At 41.1% G+C, this 18,314-nt stretch overlaps 1 protein-coding gene across 1 annotated transcript in view; it reads right to left on the minus strand.

Annotated features, from left to right (window-relative positions):
• The window catches only part of PLXDC2 (plexin domain containing 2), a 347,246-nt gene that overhangs the window by 16,453 nt on the left and 312,479 nt on the right, over positions 1-18,314 (minus strand). The window contains exons 10-12 of the mRNA XM_018564229.1: positions 17,234-17,294; positions 11,635-11,782; positions 9,456-9,494 (exon numbers count right to left, since the gene is read on the minus strand). Of these exons, the coding sequence (XP_018419731.1) occupies positions 9,456-9,494; positions 11,635-11,782; positions 17,234-17,294 (248 nt within the window). The remainder of the gene's footprint in view (positions 1-9,455; positions 9,495-11,634; positions 11,783-17,233; positions 17,295-18,314) is intronic.

Below are 18,314 nucleotides of genomic sequence, written 5' to 3' on the forward strand. Positions count from 1 at the left end.
CTTCAAGTATCCATTATTGAACATACTTAAACATTCAACACCCATACTCATCATGATATCATGGCAATGATACTTGTCCATCTGTTAGGTCCTCTGTTAGTGATTGGACAATGAGGGAGCAGCAATGCATTGATATGGCCATCCCTGTGCTTTCCTCTCTTGTAAGCCCAGCCTCTGACACAAAGCACCACCTCATGTCTTTCACCATTTCAGAGCCTCTACCGAGGAGCATGTATAAAATGTTACCAGGGATCCCAATGCTAGAAATCCTACAGTGATCACTGAATAATATAAATAAACTCCAAAAGAAGGGGTGCCCCAAAGTGTATTGTTTAACAAGGGGTGTCTTATTTGAACAAAAAAGCTGGTGAAGAAATTACTGGTCTGTGTATAGTAGAGAATTATTTGGTGCTTTTACATTTGCACTTTAATATGATTAAATAGTCTTTTACACCTTTTGGTGAACAGGATCTTCTGAAAATATCCTCTACCTCTTCCCACCCCTGCTGGTCTTACCTCTGGCTGGAAACGCCCCCCTCCCCCCACTTGCTAAGAAGCGCTTCTCATATGTTAGGTGATGGTGACGGTGCAGACCAATGAGTGCTCGCCATTTGTGAGCATTATTCCAGATGCTGAGTGCCGGGTTGCAGTGTGGTATATGGGTACAGACCTACACCGGCTGGCGTGGGGGGAAGGATGGTGTTTCCAGCCTGGGATAAGACAAGCAGGGAAAGGGAGAGGTCTAAGGTTGGTGGCGTTAATTTCATTTTCACACATTCGCACATCGCTCACCCATTTAGGGGTGCACAATCACGTTGTCCTGGACAGTACCGTTGTACTGAATAGCACGTGACCATTACTATGTGAGGACTGTTTATTACAAGAACAAAGACTGCCAACTGAAAGGAAAGAAGTGGGGGAAGAGGATACTGCACATGGCCAGTCATTAGATGTGGCAGCTGCAATAGTTTTCTTTTTTTGTTGGCTAAATATATTTTTAGAAAGTATTGTTAATCTTAATAGAAATCCAGTGTCCTTGTCACTTACTGTGAATGAAGATGAAGAGAGGGAGATGCTGTTTGTAGTCCAACTACAATTGGGTTGGGACATCCAGGACTCCCTCAATAGATACAGTAGAGTGAGTGACCGTAGCCACCCAGAGATAGGAAGTCTCTTATTCGGAGAATAAAGAAATAAACGTGAAACTGAAGCAGCCTGGTAAGTTACAATATATTTAGTTCACCCCAACATCTGTCCAGGTTACCACTGTCACTGGGACAGAAAAACATGGGAAACCAGGTTGTTTCCAAAGCAGGAGGTAAAGGGAAGTCTTGCAACAGAGACACCTATTCCAGCAATAACTGAGAAGAGATTTCCCTCACTTTGGATTATTCCATTCTGGATGGAGTGTGGCAGAGTGCAGTTCACAGACTCATTCTTGGATCCCCATGGACGAATCTCCCAATTTTGTGTCCAAGATGAGTTGCAATGTAGCCTCTGTTCCTAAGTTGGTTTGATCTAATTATGTGCTCTTCTAAATGATAGTTTAATCACACAGTAGCTTGATATTGCTTCCCCTGGCATACTTTATATGTTTTGTATACCTGCTGTGGAATCGCTTTTTATTTAATTGATCTTTGCATCTTGTTCTTCTTACAAATGTTTTCCTTTGAACCTGCTGAGACTGATGATAGCGCTGTCCTGTCTTCCTCGCTCTAACTCATTACGTGCATCCATGTTAATGTGCCTCCAGTTTCTGTGTTATGATCTTGGTGTCCAGGCTTGCATTTTAATGATTCACATTCTAATTAGTTGCTTCATTGTTACAAGAGGCTCCATCACTGACAAATTATCCAGGAGATCATCATACGTCTATTTTTTTCTTTGTATTGGAATTCTTGTGCGGGAAGAGATGACAGCAAAAACAAGATGGATTAATGAACTTCCTTTTCATTTGCACAAGTTAGAAGCCCAGGGCCAACATGTGACCCTCCAAAGTCTGCTGTGTGTCCTCCTGAGGTTTTGAAGAGTAAATATATTAATTGTATGGTCTCAGTTGCGATTGCTGCAACGTTGCAGAATAGAATGCCAATTCCCCCCTCTCATGCACTTTACTCCCTATGCCATGTACTGCCTTCCCCCTTCCTATAAACTATCTGATGAATCCTCCTCACTTACTATGCTCCTTGTTTCACCATCTTCCAAAATGTGCTCCCTAACTTTTCCAGATGGTGCAACTATAATGGAGGACCATCACTCGTGCTACTAGACTCCCCATGTTCCATTGATTATACAGCTGCGGAAGTGAGACCTCTTGGCTTAGTAATGGCTGTGGTCAGGGGTAAAGTTGAGAACTCTAGGTTGTCGATCTGCAGTCCACAAAAGTAGCCAATGGGAGAGTCAACTTTCTTGAAACTATTCAAATCTGGCATTTTAGAGAAAGTAATTGCAAGAAAGCAGTCTTTACCCTGACTTGCCTCATGACTGCTTAATGGTGGGGGTACTTAGGTAGACTTACAGAAGAAAAAGACAACTTATTCCTGGATCAGTCAGCAAAAGTGCAGGTTATAAAGACATGACACCCCCTGCTAAAACTATGCTGCCATACAGAGAGATCACAAGACTGTCTATTACTTTACCAATCTCTTTGACAAGTCAAACAGTTTGTATGTATTGTATATATTTTAGCTGTGGGCTTAGCTCTTCAGCTGGCATTAAACTATAAGTCATATCTGTTCCATTTTATGAAGTAATCCTAAAAATAAACATAACTAGTTTAAGGCAGTCTGTCAGTATTCTGTGGCAACTGCTCACTTGGAAGTTTGGATCTATCCAGTGGTGGACTATCCCCTGCATTTATTTGCACGATTTTTATTGCTGCACATTGGACTTTGTGTTTTTCACTCTGTTCACATATTTTCATGTTTTGGTATGCTTTTCTGTATATATTTTTAAAGCATATACTCATATATTTCATCACATATTTCACTGAATTGTACTTATTTAGCTTGGCACATGATTGAAATAAGTCATATCTGTTCCATTTTATGAAATAATGAAATAATCCTAAAAATAAACATAACTAGTTTAAGGCATCTGAGGATAAAAAAAAAAAAAAGAGATGAACATTTCCTTGGCAAATCTCTAATGTGAAAGTTTTATTGCTTAGACACAAAGATTTCAATTCTAGCCCTGTCAGCTGCCAAGTGCCATGCTATTAACAGAGATTGCACAGCAAAGTGTTATAAGTGAAGTCCAGATAGCCCTGTGAGTTTTTAAGCAGCGTCACTTCTTTGGTATATTGTTTTTATGGAAGAAGAAAAACCACAATATGAGGTAGCTCCAAAAAGCAAGCTTGGAAAAAAAAGCACCTGTCCCATTAGACACCCATTTTACATTCCTCCTATACAAGTGGTGCTCTCAGCTTTTAGGTGCAAGAACATTGTGTTGGTTCCCCAAACAGATCCATTAAAGTGTATTTATAGCCAACATTTAGGGGTCTATTGGTAAAAAAAAAAATATGCATAGCTCATTCGTTCAACAAAGCTGCAGGTACATTCGTTCTCTAATAGTTAATTAGGGGGAAAACAAATGTTCTTGGTGTAATTTCCCTTCTGGTTGAATGTTCTTCAATAGATTTATTTTTACAGAACAAAGTAATTATGGAAAATATTTGGCATTATGGCCACGGGATGGAACAAAGGATCATAGGAAATAAGTGCAAGCGTGTAAGAGATACAATTCTAGAGAACACTGGAGAGAATGAGCATATAAATGTAACTATTGCTATCCCCATGGTACAATGGTTAAATTTTGCTGTCTATTGAATCTAACATTTTATCTTCCTGCTTACATGTAATTACTTCCTGCACTGTAAATCTAATTAGAACATTGTGGTTTCACAAACCTTCACACTACCCATCATGTGGAACAGTCAACATCTACCTTGACACATTCTCCAATGACTGGATTTACATGATACCAATGTGGCTTTAAATGCTGGGCTACGTTCATGACAACCATTTGAACTGATAACGTCTCTTACTAAAGTAAGGAGTGATATGTCTTCAACATTACAGAAGAAGTTTAGTTGAATGTAATTAATGACTACTTGCTTCACTTTCTGCTGAAGTTGCCTTTTTCCCCTACCTCCAGCTGATATGCCATAGGAATATAGTTAAAGTGTTTGTATAGCCAAAACATAATGTTAGCTTTGGATAGTAGGGAAGGATTTGAACCCCTGTCAGATTTTCGCTGACGTCTGTGCCCCTACTGGGGAGACTCCATTCTATTTGTCATGGTCATCATTGTCACTGAGACAAAAAGAGATGGGGAAACCAGGGTTATTCACAAAGGGGAGAAGAGTTTGGAGAAGGCAGAAGTGAACAATCTATGACAACATAGCTGATTTGGAAAAATTCTCCAATTCAGCTCACTTTCCAGTTCAGCTATGTTGTCCTAGATTGTTCACTTCTCCGGCCCTCTCCAAACTCTTCACCCTATTGTGAATAACCCTGCAAAATTCTAGAATCACAAAAGAAGAGGTAAGGGAAAATCTTTCAATGGGGACACCTGATGACAACGGTCCAAGATATAATTTCCCCTCACATTGTAGAGGTTTCCTGTTTTTATCTGGAAAAGAAAGTAATGGAAGATCTTCCTAAAGGGAAACAGGCAGCACAAACATCAACTGATGAATATAATGCTTGCCTAGTCTATCCAAAACTAAAAAAGAAAGTTGTTATGGCTATAAAAAGAAAACCTGTTATGAAAGAAACAAGGAGACTGCCATTGCTGAGCTCTCCTTATGAAAATACTAATACTTGCCAGGCTGCCTCCTTTGCTTCTGTACTTTGAAACACTGCCCTGGAGCAAGCCCCAAAATATGAACTTCTAACTTGCCTGATCTGCATGCTTTTTTCAGGACAGTCATGGAGTATTTTCCTTGCGTACATCATACTGCAATCAACCATATGGTTTAAAGAGTGCTGCAAAAGCACCCAGCTGCTCACAGGGTATAACATGAACTAGATCTGCCATCAGCACACTAACAAGTAATTTTAAAGTGCAAATCTCATAATCATTGCATGATCACGTAGAAAAAGAACATTTTGGGACTTCACAGGAACCCTTCATCACACACAGGTTTATTCTAATGTGCTTCTGCTAGCTATCGGGAAATATAACAATTCCAGAACAGGAGCACCAGCTGAGCCCACCTTTCCCATGGTGTTACATCATCTTTGGCATAGGACATCATCCTAAAAGCACAGCTGCATTTCGGTGAACAAATCTGGCTCTTCTGTTCCCTATGTCAACATGCACATGTTTTAAACAATTCCCTCTGAGCACAGCTATAGGATCCAGTGCAGGTATCATTAATAAATGATATATACATGAATGTATTATCTTATTAGTATACTGTATTTATGAGAAAGTTGGTGTCCAGAAGCAGGCACTAACAATTGGAGACATTTCATTTTTAGAAATCTTGAAAGAGCCTAATTAGAACCGGTTGTTTTAAGATGATTACAAAATGGTCACCACATGGACAAAGCTCAAGCACAGCACAACAAAGCCCAAAATGCCAAATATTTTTCAAGGAGCTCTCCACGGGCTCTTATTGATTAATCACATTCCTTCCTGCTCCAAAACAGGTCCTCCTGATTGCACTTTTACAAAATCTGGCCTTGAAGGGATTAACGACTCGGCATTCATCACGTTCGCAACTATTAAAGATGCCTGCAAGGTTTACAGATTGCATTGAAGTTGTGCTCCCAGCAAACATGAATTTTATCTTATTAAAAATCTTTCGCTGGCACCAAATGCAATGAATAATTGAAGTCTTTTTGAAGAGCCAGTTCTCTGATTTGAAGGTATGTTTTAAAACACAAATGGGAAACCTGTTTACTGATTTGGCTCCATGCGGCTTTAAAGCCTTCGTTTTGTATCAAATATAAGTAATCTGCCCTCGGGATGTGAATCCATAATGAGCTAAAGTCTTGATACAGTTGAGTCACGCTAACTGTTCTCATAAATCATGTTCTCTCGCATGAAAGAAAGTCAGATCTTAGCAGATCTTTTGCTTATTTTATTGATTTCTCTTCTTTGTTTTCTGACACTGATCAGTTATGTTGAATAATTTAAAGGGCAGATATGCTGGTCTACTCACAGACTGAGGACGCATGGGGGGTAAAAACAGTTTAGCTGTAGAGGCCTCTACAGGAGGGACACTCCTTCATGGCAGGAATAAATCTGAATCTATGCCTTAAAAAGAAATATCTGTCAAATGGTTTTGTTTTCTCACACCTCTGGTGACCTCTATACCTGTCTCTTGTGCAAAGAACATAATAGATAGAGAAAACATGACTGATGACCATATCAACCAATCATGATTTTGCCCTCATATAGTTGGCCATATGCTTAGGGTTGCCACCTTTTCTTCCAGCGCAATCCGAACACTCTAGTGACGTGCAGACATTTTTTGGGGAGAATGAGTCACGGCTTATTCATATGTAAATAGCGCCCCTGATTCATATGTAAAAATCACAGTCAAGACTATTTTTAGTGGGGGGCCAGAAGCTGCATCTTAATTTTGGTTGCCCCTGTCTGCCTGATATCATGTGTCTGGGTTTCAGCTGCCATGAAACATGGACACAGCATTCAAAATCCGGTGAATCCTGGACAGGTGACAACCCTACATACGCTAGCCATTACTTACAAGTGATGTAACAGAGATGAGCAAACCTCTAAATACTTACTATGGAAATCTGGCCAATGTTCTCCTGCTTGCTCAATTCAAATCTACTAGTTTACAGTTTTACCTATTTTCCCTTAGTAACCAGATACCAACCCAGAACTGGTGCCCCCATAGGAAGATTTCCCCTCTATTCCTTTTCTGGTGACAACTCAAACTTTGGGATTTTCTTTCTCTTTCACTCTTGGTGATAATGGTCGCAAGGGCAAATCGAGAAGTTGAATCTTCCTAACTAAGAGACAGAGACCAATACAAATCTAAAAGGTATTCTAATCCCTTTCCAATATATTCCAAACGAAAAACATTTTGGTTTTAGTTCTACTTTAACCTTTTGTAGATTAGCCCAATAGTGTGTTACAAGGTTTCCCATGAATAAAGTCCCCCTACCCTCCTTCCTCAGTTTTAACCAGAACTAAAATCCCCAGTGTCGGCTGGTGAAAAGGGGATATGGTGCATCACTCCATCCGTCATGTGACAATATTTGGGCCTAGTATTGGCTGCTAGACCCAAGCACTGCACTGCTTAACTATACCCATAAGCTCCAGTTATTATTGATGATCAAGAAGCAGTGGTGGACTGCTGGCAAGGATAGTATCAATGGGTGGCAGGTGCCCTTTGCAAAGACATTGCCACTTTGCCCTGAATGGTGCATCTCTGGAGAAGGTAAAATGTACATGGCCTCTCCCCATGCTTCTGCAACCTCCCTCCTAAGGAATGAAAGGAGCTTAGTGTCCTCCAGCATGGGCGAAGTGCTTTGAAAGAGGGGGTACTTTTTTCTCTTGACCCCTCTTGTTTGAACTACTGGCTTGGTTTATATGGACATATGGGGTTTTATATCAACACATAAGAGGCATAGCATAAGAATGTTAATGAGTGACCAATCGCTATGCCAATGGCTGATATTTGAAGATCTTTGGGAGCCAACCAGATCCGGGCTGTCTCTCAGTTTCTTAATCTCTACTGAAATAGTTTATAATGTTTCCATTCATTTTAGATATTTACAGAGATCTCTAATGTCTGGCAGTGGAAATAGCACTTGCAGGTCCCCTCCCTGCCCCAGCCTGTGAGTGGACAGTGAAAAGAGAAGCAGAAGACTGGAGTACTCATTTCACCATCAGTCTTCTCTCTCCTCCTGTCATACATTGTGCACTGCAGCACAACTGATTGGCTCATTGTGCTGTTTCTCTCTACCTCATTTTTGACATCCTCGGCATCCTCGTGTCCAATGCAAGTCAATGGACCTGCATTAGACACAATGACATCAGCAGTCCTTGGAGCCAAGGAAAGTAGAGGCTGCAGGGACTGGTCTAGCAGTCCGGTGAGACTGAGAAACAGGTGAGTATATCTGCTTTATTTGAACCCCCTACACCAGGGGTGGGCAACTCCAGCCCTCGAGCTCTAGGAGTCATGCCTGTGGCTGTCCGAGTCTTTCAATGCCTCATGGGACTTGTCGTTCCACAACAGCTGAAGGGCCGGAGTTGCCACCCCCTGCCTTAAGGTGCCCATACACCTTGCGATTATTGTTTGAAAAACAAACGCGATCATGTTTTCATAACATAATAGGCCAGTTGATGGGAAGTGAACGATCATAATTACTGTACAACTGGGCGAATTTCCTCGATTGGTCAGGCTGGAAAACGTTTTTTGAATCGTACAAAATGAGATGGATTAGTGGCGTTTTCGTACGGAAAAAATTGCAACATGAGCGCTGCACATGCGCAAATGAAAATCCATTAAGTCGATCAATGAAATTCGGCAAGTTAGTATTGCTAACGAATGATTATCGAAATCTACATTGGTCTGTGCATGACAAGGTACTCGAGCGGAAATTGAACGATGGTTCAATGACCGGATGAAAGAAATTGAACGATAATTGTAAGTTGTATGGTCATCTTTAGACAAAACAAGCACTTAACCCTTGCAACACAGGCAGTAGCCCCACTGCAAGGGTAAGTTCTTTAAATTCCTTCTTTAAGGATGTATTAATCAATTCCAAACTGAATTAATTTGTGTCTTTTATATCTGCCTGCAGTTCAACCTTAAGAAGACATAGTACATATTTGAAAACCGCAGTGTGACCACACACAATCTTTCCCTTTTCTATGGTGAAAACAGGAGCCTTTCATTTCACGTGAGCCGCATACATATGTCAGTGGGATTGGCAGGAAGATTGCAGCAGGCTGGGACAGTTCGATAAATGGCAGTGAACTTGTGAACTTGGAACCTGATAGCCCTGATCGATATTTCCATTTTTCTCTGCTACGGTTTTACTTGATAACCTTTTCAGTGAACAAGACAACAAAATTGACTACGGCACAGAATTATTCAGTATTTTGCAGTTTGGTTATATGGAGTGAAGTGTCCAGGTATGCATATGCTCTTCAAAGAGTAACACTAACCAATAATCAGCACATTTGCAGTGAATCTGATCAAATATTTCCTCAGATGATGAATCTATCACCAGGCCTACAAATATGGGAAATGTCTATGATGCAGCAGGGATCCATAAGCCTCTGCAAGCCTTGCATGTGCATGTGATGACTGTTTGTGATCCACATCATATGCAGAGGTCATGAAAAGGCTCACCCTGCACAGGGATAATATCCAAAAGTCTCACTTAGTAAAGCAATGCTGTGGGACTAGAGAAGTCACCCCCACCTTGGTCACTCTTAGAACATCATCAGTACTCAAGCCTTACCTCCATTGTCTTTGAGGTGCAGCGCAATCTTTGTATCATCTGGAAAAAGAAACATGACAGCAATTTGTTATGAAAAAACACAATACAAAGTAAAATCAGATACCGTCAGTAACTGTAAAGTGAATGCAAACCCCAACAAAGAACTTTAATTTTTTGGTCTGGTAAATATAGCACATAAATTGTTGTGTTATATCTGTTTTATTAGTGCAAAAAATAAAATAAGACTGCACATTCCATCATGCACTGCTTCCAGCAAGCAATGATAATGTTACATTGTTCAGACGTTGAGTTGTAGTGGTGACACAAGGCAGTGCACATTCACAGGACTGAAATTGTGTCAGTGCATTGAGGAAGTACATCCTATGGGCATCTTCAATAATTAAGTTTACAAACTTCTAGATGTATATGGTTATTAGGAGTAGAATAGAACTTATAGAAATTATATGCAGAAATACATATTTATGACCTTAAACACCCTTTAAGGTCAGGTTTGCCATCAGACAGTGACTGCTAAGCAGTGGTAGGGTTACCCTGCTCTTTGGTGTACTTTATGCATGTGCTTAGCAAATGTACTTACAGCATGGTAACAACCATAAGGCAGATATTAGAAGGGTTCTGCAGATATGGTGTATGGGGGATGTTTAGAAATTGGTATGTTATTTTTTTTTTTAAAGCACACCTTCTGTAATAATTTATAATAGGAAAAATAAAGCACATTATTTAGAAGTGGTGACATATATTTGACACAGCAATAAATAACAAGAATGAATAGGGTTTCTTTTTTTTTAAATTCCCAAACAGTTTCTTAAAACATTCCAAAGGTCAGAACTTTAAAAAAAGAAAAGAAAAGAAAGCTGTTTATTGTACTATCCGTCACAGCGCACAGTTTATATGCGCTATATTTCCTTCAGTACTGTGCATGGTGTATTCGTTTTATTTACAGCGCTGCTAACCTCTCTTCCACATCGTTCTTTCATTGCCAATGCTTATTGAAAGAGATCTATCAGCCGCAAAGAGAATGTTTGCATTTGCTATAAAAGCATAATCCTATCAATGCTCTGCCTGCTTTTATACTTTGTTGTATGGCATATTCATAATTTAAAGACAAAATAAGACATGCACGGCAGTTTGAGGTAGAGAATGAACCATAACAGCGCCATAGTCTAGGAAACAGCATGATAGTGCCGACTCTCTAAGGACCCGTTTACACCAAAATCGGACCAAAAAAACGTAAGTCAACGGTGGTCAGTTGACTTGCAATTTCAACCTCCGTTGACTTCCGTTGCGTTCTAGTCTGTTGCATTCGTTTTTGATGTAGAGCATGCTCTACTTTTTTTTTTCTAGTGGACTGCAGCGCAATGCAATGCAGCAGTGTGAACTGGTCCCATTAATTTTTCGGGTTACCTTCCATTGGCATCCGTTGAAAATTGGATGCTAGTGGATTTGGTCTGAGTGGGGCCTAAATGTCACATGATGATGGTGCGATTTTACGCCCCCCTCTGGGCCGCGCAAAGAGGGTCATAAAGATGGATTAAACATCCCCACAGCAAACGCAACTCAGGGCCACTGGGCAGAGGCGTCCCAAGGCAGGGTGTCACCTGGAGCGGGTACCAGGTGACACCACGCAGTGACGCCATTGCGCACGCACGTGAGGTAATCGCGCACACGCGTGATGATGTCACACGCTGTTACCTGCTGGCGACCATCTTGGTAATGGATGCTGGCAGAGAGAGAAGGGGACATTCACCCGGCGGGATAAGAGATGCTGCCGGGTCCTCTCCTCTCTGGAGCAACTGTCAGGCTCTCGGTCCATGACCGAGTGCCTGACTTTTAAGAGGGGGTGACACTAAAATCACTGTCAGTCATTTTGGTGTCACCCCTCCAATGGTGTCATATTTTCATTTCAGCTCAAATGTAACTTTAATGACAAAAAACACATTATGGCCACTACGTGGAGCTGAGAAGCATAGAAAACAAATCGTGATCTCCTATGCTCCTCACCTCCATCTAGTGGAAGGAAAATCTCTGCATTGAGAAACTGACAATGGTTTTAAACGTTCATTCCCTTCTCTATCCAAAAATATAAAAGGTTTTAGCTATTGATGCTTGTTAACACTGACCTACAGTACATGACCCTCTGTGGGCATCATTACGCCAAGGAAAACATTCGCCAACTCACCTTCTGTTGGGAGGCTGCTTGGCAGATGTGACGTCGCTAGTTTAGCAGTTGTAGTAAAATGTCTGTAGGTGGTGCCATGAATTTTAGAAGTGGTGTGATGTGGTATTTGGGTGGTGGGGAAGAAGTCTTCACATACTTTATCTTTTGACTAATGAAAGGAAAAAAAAGAATTATGAAATTAAAAAAAGACCTGTTATTAAAAAATATATATAAAACTAAAATAAGTAAAATTAATTGAACAGATGTCAGATTTACTTATGGAGATAACAAATTAGTTTTCATAGAAGGTTGTATCATACTTGAGGGGACATGTCTGCCTTTTTGCAGTTTCTTCTTATATATGTATTTATTTTGTTATTTATATGACAACAACAATTGATGCAGCACTTTACATACTGCATATTCACAGTATGCCGTCACACCGTCTGCACCCAAGTGCGGGCACCAGGACCCGCACGGATGTGACCATGTGTAATTGCATGCAGCTATGTCCTCCTATGGGAATGAACAGGCTGCTGTGCCCAATTACGCGTAGCACCTGTCCCTTCTGGGATCAGCTTATTTCACGGCGTGCACGCTGTTCCGACATGCACGCCTGTCTGAATGAGCCCCACAGAAGTGCCTCTAATTTGTTTTTTAAAGTTTCAAACTTTTAACGTTGTCATATGTCACTGGCATGAGTTAATTTAGCAACAAACCTATGTGACCACCATGTTAGCGCTGACATGGAGATCACATGACTTTGTTATAAAGCAAAAGAAAATTTGAACTTCAGTAGCCTGTTATTTCTGCAAATTTTTGAAGAATTGGTAAATTTGTTGCAAAATTAAGTTGGGCTTAACTAAACAGGGCTGGGATGAACCATTTTGGCGTTTACCTGTACAAAGAAAAACAAACATATACAGTGACATAGAAAACAAATGCTATCTTTAACTTAAAGCTGAACTCCGTGATAAGGAAATATTGTCCTCCTACAAGAGTCATGTGTATCCTTATATTAATCTTGGTGAGCTGTGTGTATTTCTTCCAGATCTGTGCAGTAATCCAGTGTAACACTTGGAGGTTCCTGTAATAAAGACCGCTCACTGCTGCTCTCTTCTTGTGCAGGGTGACTGGTCTTCTCTCCGCCCCCGCCAGTAGTTTTCAGCAGGCAGCCTATTGTGGGTGGGGACTGCTGGGTCCCTCCCACAGCTCTGCTCTCTGCACGGGCAAGGTACAGCACAGTGATGATGTCACTGCTACCTGTGCAAGGTAGTATCCACCTTCTGTAAAGGCATTTGGTGCACACAAAGTGGATTCATATTCTTTGTGGCTAATGAGGAATTTACTTAAATGGAAATTTTTGTGCCTGGAGTTCAGATTAGTTCAAATTGTTAAGAAGAACTAAATTAAGTTATGCGTGTTATGGATGTTCAATGCTATTATGCGGCATTATGCAGGGTTAAAAGTTACATTATCTCTCCCTGAACTGTACTTCCATTATGATGCCATTAGCGGTGAAGAGTTTGAAGTATTCACTTTGAGCCTCCCGTACAGAGCAATGGGTCATACGTGAACGCTTTTAGTCTGGAGAAAGTACAAAAACCGTAAGCAGCGGGCTTGGAATACAAATGATGCACTTCAGCGTTCGCTAACAACCAGTTAGCAAGAGGCAACAAATCTTTAATTAGCTCTCAGACAGAACTCTGCCCTGTTTTATATCTACGTCAAAACAAGAATTAAATGTCCATCGATTTCAGGAAACAATGCATTGCATGCAAAGGTGTTTAAAGGGACAAGTTGCTGAAAAATGACCGATTTTGGAAGAATGTGTCTTGGTCGTTGTATCCTTGTAAAGGCGACTGTTTTCATAATGATATATTTATTGGAACAAGGCAGTAACAACGCACCACTTCTATGTATTACAACAAATAAGAACAGTTTGGGGCTTTTAAGGTGCCAAAGACTTACTGTAAACTCATGTCTAAAAATACATCTTTATTGCTATTAGGGATGTCCAGATACCAGTTCAGATACCAGTGCCGATACTTGGCATTTTCATGAGACCTACCAGGGTTGCAACGTTTGCAGCTGGGACCTAGCTCTGGCCATCCACCACTGTCCTGAAATCATTAGTCTGTATTGTTTTAGAAAAACTGTCACATGACAATAAACAAAAATGTATCAGTACTTGTACTTGCAAAAATGGTATCTGTGCATCCCTTATACAGTATATGTTTATAAAAACAAAATCATACATTAAAACAGAGATGTACAAATCCCAGGAGCTCCGTGTTCTACTTACAAATGACAGCGGCCTCCTAACTTTTGAATTTTTCTCTATTCTAGTCTTGGAGCTCGAAAGTATCTGTACTTGCACTTGAACCGAGTACGGTACTTGGTATCGGTGCATCCCTAATTGGTATAAATACATGTTAAAAGACAGACCCGGAGAGACTGAGTGGAGGGGCTACATGTAGGGGGAGGAATAGTCCCGGGAGAAATAGTTAAAAGAAAATGGGAATAGCTGCTCTTACCTGATTGGACGTGGAAGTCAGGTGTCCGGGAGGAGCCGCATGGGAAGGAACTGCGAGGCCTGAGGGACATCCTCTTTCTGGAAATCGACGAAGGAAGCAGGTTGTCCCACCCTCCCTTCCTTAATGTTGTGATAATGGGGGTTGGGGGGTTCTTTTGTCACGGCAGCTTGGCGGGTTAGGGGGTCTTTGGGGGGTCTACAAAATCAGAGTTGATTACAAAAATGGGGGGCCCTCAGCTGGTATGGGTGGCTCCCCCTGTTGGTGTCCGGATTTGTTGGTGTCCGGATAAGTGTCCTCGAGCTGGTTGTGGTGGGGCTGGGGACATGGGTGGAGTGGTAGGAGAGGCCTTTTTGGGCTGTTGGGCACCCAAAGACCCCTTCTCAGGTCAACCATCATTTACAGTATTATTTGTATATATTATTTGATTTATTACTTTTGGTTATTGATAAAGTTGTTTGGTTTAATAAAAGGGCTGCTGTGGCCGTTAAAATCCATGTCACACAGTACGAGTGTTTATTGGGGTTTTGAACAAAGGGACAAAAATTGACGAATCCATCAGTCAAGATATTTCCTCTTTAAAATCAAACAATGCATATATCCATCTTATTGCAATTTAGTTGTGGTCCAGCCCAATACAGGGAATACATATGCAAAAAAGTGCATAAATATCATAAGTAATATACTTAAATGTACAGATGATGCGTTTCGCAGTATTGCTTCTTCAAGAGTCCTATAAATCCACAAATTGGACATATACACAGTGTACAATTCAACAAAACATATGCATGTTACCATTTTTCAAAACAAATTCAGTTTATTTTTAGTTAAACCACATACCTGATAGTTCATGGATATTAGGTCATCCAGCACCCACAAATCACCGGAGTTAAGGAATGGGAAGGGGGGAAGCAGATTAGAGGACTTATGATATTCATGCACTTTTTTTCATATGCATTCCCTGTATTATGCTGGACCACAACAAAGTTATAATAAGATGGATATATGCATTGTTTGATTTTAGGGAGGAAATATCTTTTAACATGTAATTATACCAATAAAGATGTATTTTTAGACATGAGTTTACAGTAAGTCTTTGGCACCTCAAAAGCCCCAAACTGTTTATTTGTCGTAATTCATTCAACACAGGTGTGGTGCCACGCTTCTGTCTGTCAATGCTACCTGCTTGAAACACTGTAATTGTTACGAGTGCCACTTCTATGTAAACTACATCACCTCTTCTTAACAGGGTAATATGTTTTTATTTTTAATTTTACGACAGGGTCACTTTAAAGCAGAACTCCAACCAAAAATAACAATAATAGCCTATAAAAAATATACTGTAAAATAACCACTTCAGCTTTTGCTGCAATATTCAGGTTCAATCCACAGATTTTCCCTGCAATTCTTCTTTTCTGCCACTAGATGCCACTCAGTCTCATGGCCAGCATCATTCAACCCACCTCCTCTAATGCCAGGTCATGCTGGACTCTGCCCCTGCCTGTGAATGAACAGCAAAAGGAGAAGCAGCAGTAGGATGAGCTCATCTGCTAGCCACTCTGCTTTCTGCTCGTATCAGCATGCTTCTTGTCAGCACATGAACTGATTATCTTCTTTTCACAGTCCAGTTCTGCTGTACCGGGGCTGCAAGCGGCTGATACCAGGTCAACTTCAAGTAGTTAAACTGCTTGCATTTAATAATACATGTAATGGTAATGGTGTATTACCATTACATGTATTACAAAGCTGTATTCATTTGTGTCTCTTATAGATTTTCCCTTTCCCCTTCCCTTCACTAAAAAAAGATTTTCCCTTTCCCCTTCCCTTCCCTAAAAAATGTTTTTACACTGTTGAAATAGTGCAATATAGTCAATATATTTTATGTTCTTATTGATCTAATTATATATTATATTATATCATATTATATTATTTAAGCAGAACTCCAGGCAAACAACTAAATACACAGTTTAACATAAACTAATAACATAAAAAAATGATTGTGAACAGTCTGGTTTGGTAATTCAATATCCTATGTCCCCTCTCTGCCCTTAGTCTGCTCCCTGAATGGGTTGGCACCATCACCTCTGTCCAGGGAACTGGGAGATGCCAGGGGATATAGTACAGCTGAACCAGGAAGAGGCATAGGGATCTTCATGGCTGTGCAATGTCGCAGAGGTGCGTCAATCAGAAGCGTGGACAAATATGAATAGAAATCTTTCAGCAGATAAAAGAGTAAATCAGTAGCATACTAGGGGCAGAGGTGCAAGCCAGGTGTCCCCACTGACATAGAACATCTTAGTCCCTCTCGGGCGGATCGATTGTTTGCTTGAAGATGCCTGCATAGTTCAAGTGTTGACGTCACTCAGCAGAGCTTGAGCAAGCAGCACAGGGCACAATCCTTCATCTGTCAGGTAAGTCGTTTAGTTCCCACTGACTGTAGATGCAATGAGGCACCAAACCACTGACCACCAATTTAAAAAGGGGCACTACTCTGACCAGTGTGACAATGGGCACTAAATGACCAACAGTATATAAAGGGGCACTAAATTGACCAGAATTACGAGGGGCACTAAATGACCGACAATATATAAAGGGGAACTAAATTGACCAGTATTACAAGGGGCACTAAATTAACCAGCAGCATATAAAGGGGCACTACACTGAACACCAATGGGGTGTGGAGTGGGGGGGGGGCACTGACTACCAACATGATGGAGGCAGTGGGCTACACCAACCCCCAAAGTAATGGAGGTGGACTATACCGACACCAAAGTAATGTAGGAAGGGAGATTACATTTACCACCACCAATGTAATGGGGGAGTACATTGACCACCAATATAACCGAGTGTGGCAGACAACACTGGCCACCATTGTAACAGAAAGGGGGACAACATTGACCACAAGTGTAACAGAGGAGGGCCACTGCACTAACCACCAATGTAATGGAGAGATAGGGCTACATTGACCACTAATGTAATGGAGATGGGAAGACTACAGGGGGCACTACACTTCACTCATCACATGTGTAAAGATGCTAAACATGACTGCACCTGGAAAATAAAATACATTTTCTGTTTCACATTACCTCTTCTGGGCAACCGTTTTCTACCCAGTCTTGCCGGTGGCGATCAAATCCACTTGAACATCTGTAAAAGAAAAAAAGACATGCAGGATGTGAGGCAGATATATGCTTGGATGCGCGCAAGACATTGTTCCTGATTCATCACCAGGATATGATAGCACAAAAGGAAAGCCAAGGTTACTAAATTATAGTATGTCAATTTAGCATGCCCTAAGTGGTATTTAACACATCTTTTAGTGTCAGCCCACTTAAAAGCGAGTTTTAATGACTCCTGGCAGACTGAGTCAGTCCCGCCCAATAATTTTCATTCAACCCTTATAAAGGTCATTTGGTTAGGGCTTATATCTGCTAAAACATGACTTCTCCTGGACAAGTGTTTCCCTATAGATTGCAAGAAGTCACTGAGCTAGAACAAACACAAATCCAAAGAGATTTCAGCTCCTGTCAGCATGTAGCTGTTTCAAGCATTTTGGCCATCACCACTGCAGTGTATAGAAAGCATGGCTTCTATGGAGTGGGGCTTGGGATGCAACAAGATAGTATAACCATACAGGTTATGGTGAGAAGGTGACTACAGCTAAACCTTCTCAACCATAACCTGTAGAGTTATTCTGTCCAGCTGAGTCCCAAACCCTACTCCATAGAATCCATAGTTTCTATACTGTCCAGTTGGGTCCCAAACTCTACTCCATAGAAGCCATGGTTTCCATACATTCCTGTTGTCTCTCACATTCTACTCCATAGAAGCCATGGTTTCCATACATTCCTGTTGGGTCCCAAACTCTACTCCAAAGAAGCCATAGTTTCCAAACTGTTCCTTTGGGTCCCAAACTCTACTCCATATACTGTCCCGTTGGGTCCCGAACAAGTCCCAGAGGGCGAGATTGCTAAACCTAGAAGAGAACCTGGTGAAAATGGAACCGCCAGTGGAGGAGGAGTGTGCTGACATCACATCGCTGGAGGGGATCACCTGCAAGGTAAGTTGCCCATAATGTGTTAATAAGCTGTACATCATGGGAAACACCTCCTGGGGACCAACTAGTCCAATGTTTATGTTGGCGGTTTACCACCTCTTTAAGAAAGC

This window comes from Nanorana parkeri, unplaced genomic scaffold, assembly GCF_000935625.1.
Source record: "Nanorana parkeri isolate BGI_ZX_2015 unplaced genomic scaffold, ASM93562v1 scaffold23, whole genome shotgun sequence".
In the NCBI taxonomy this organism is placed as follows: domain Eukaryota; kingdom Metazoa; phylum Chordata; class Amphibia; order Anura; family Dicroglossidae; genus Nanorana; species Nanorana parkeri.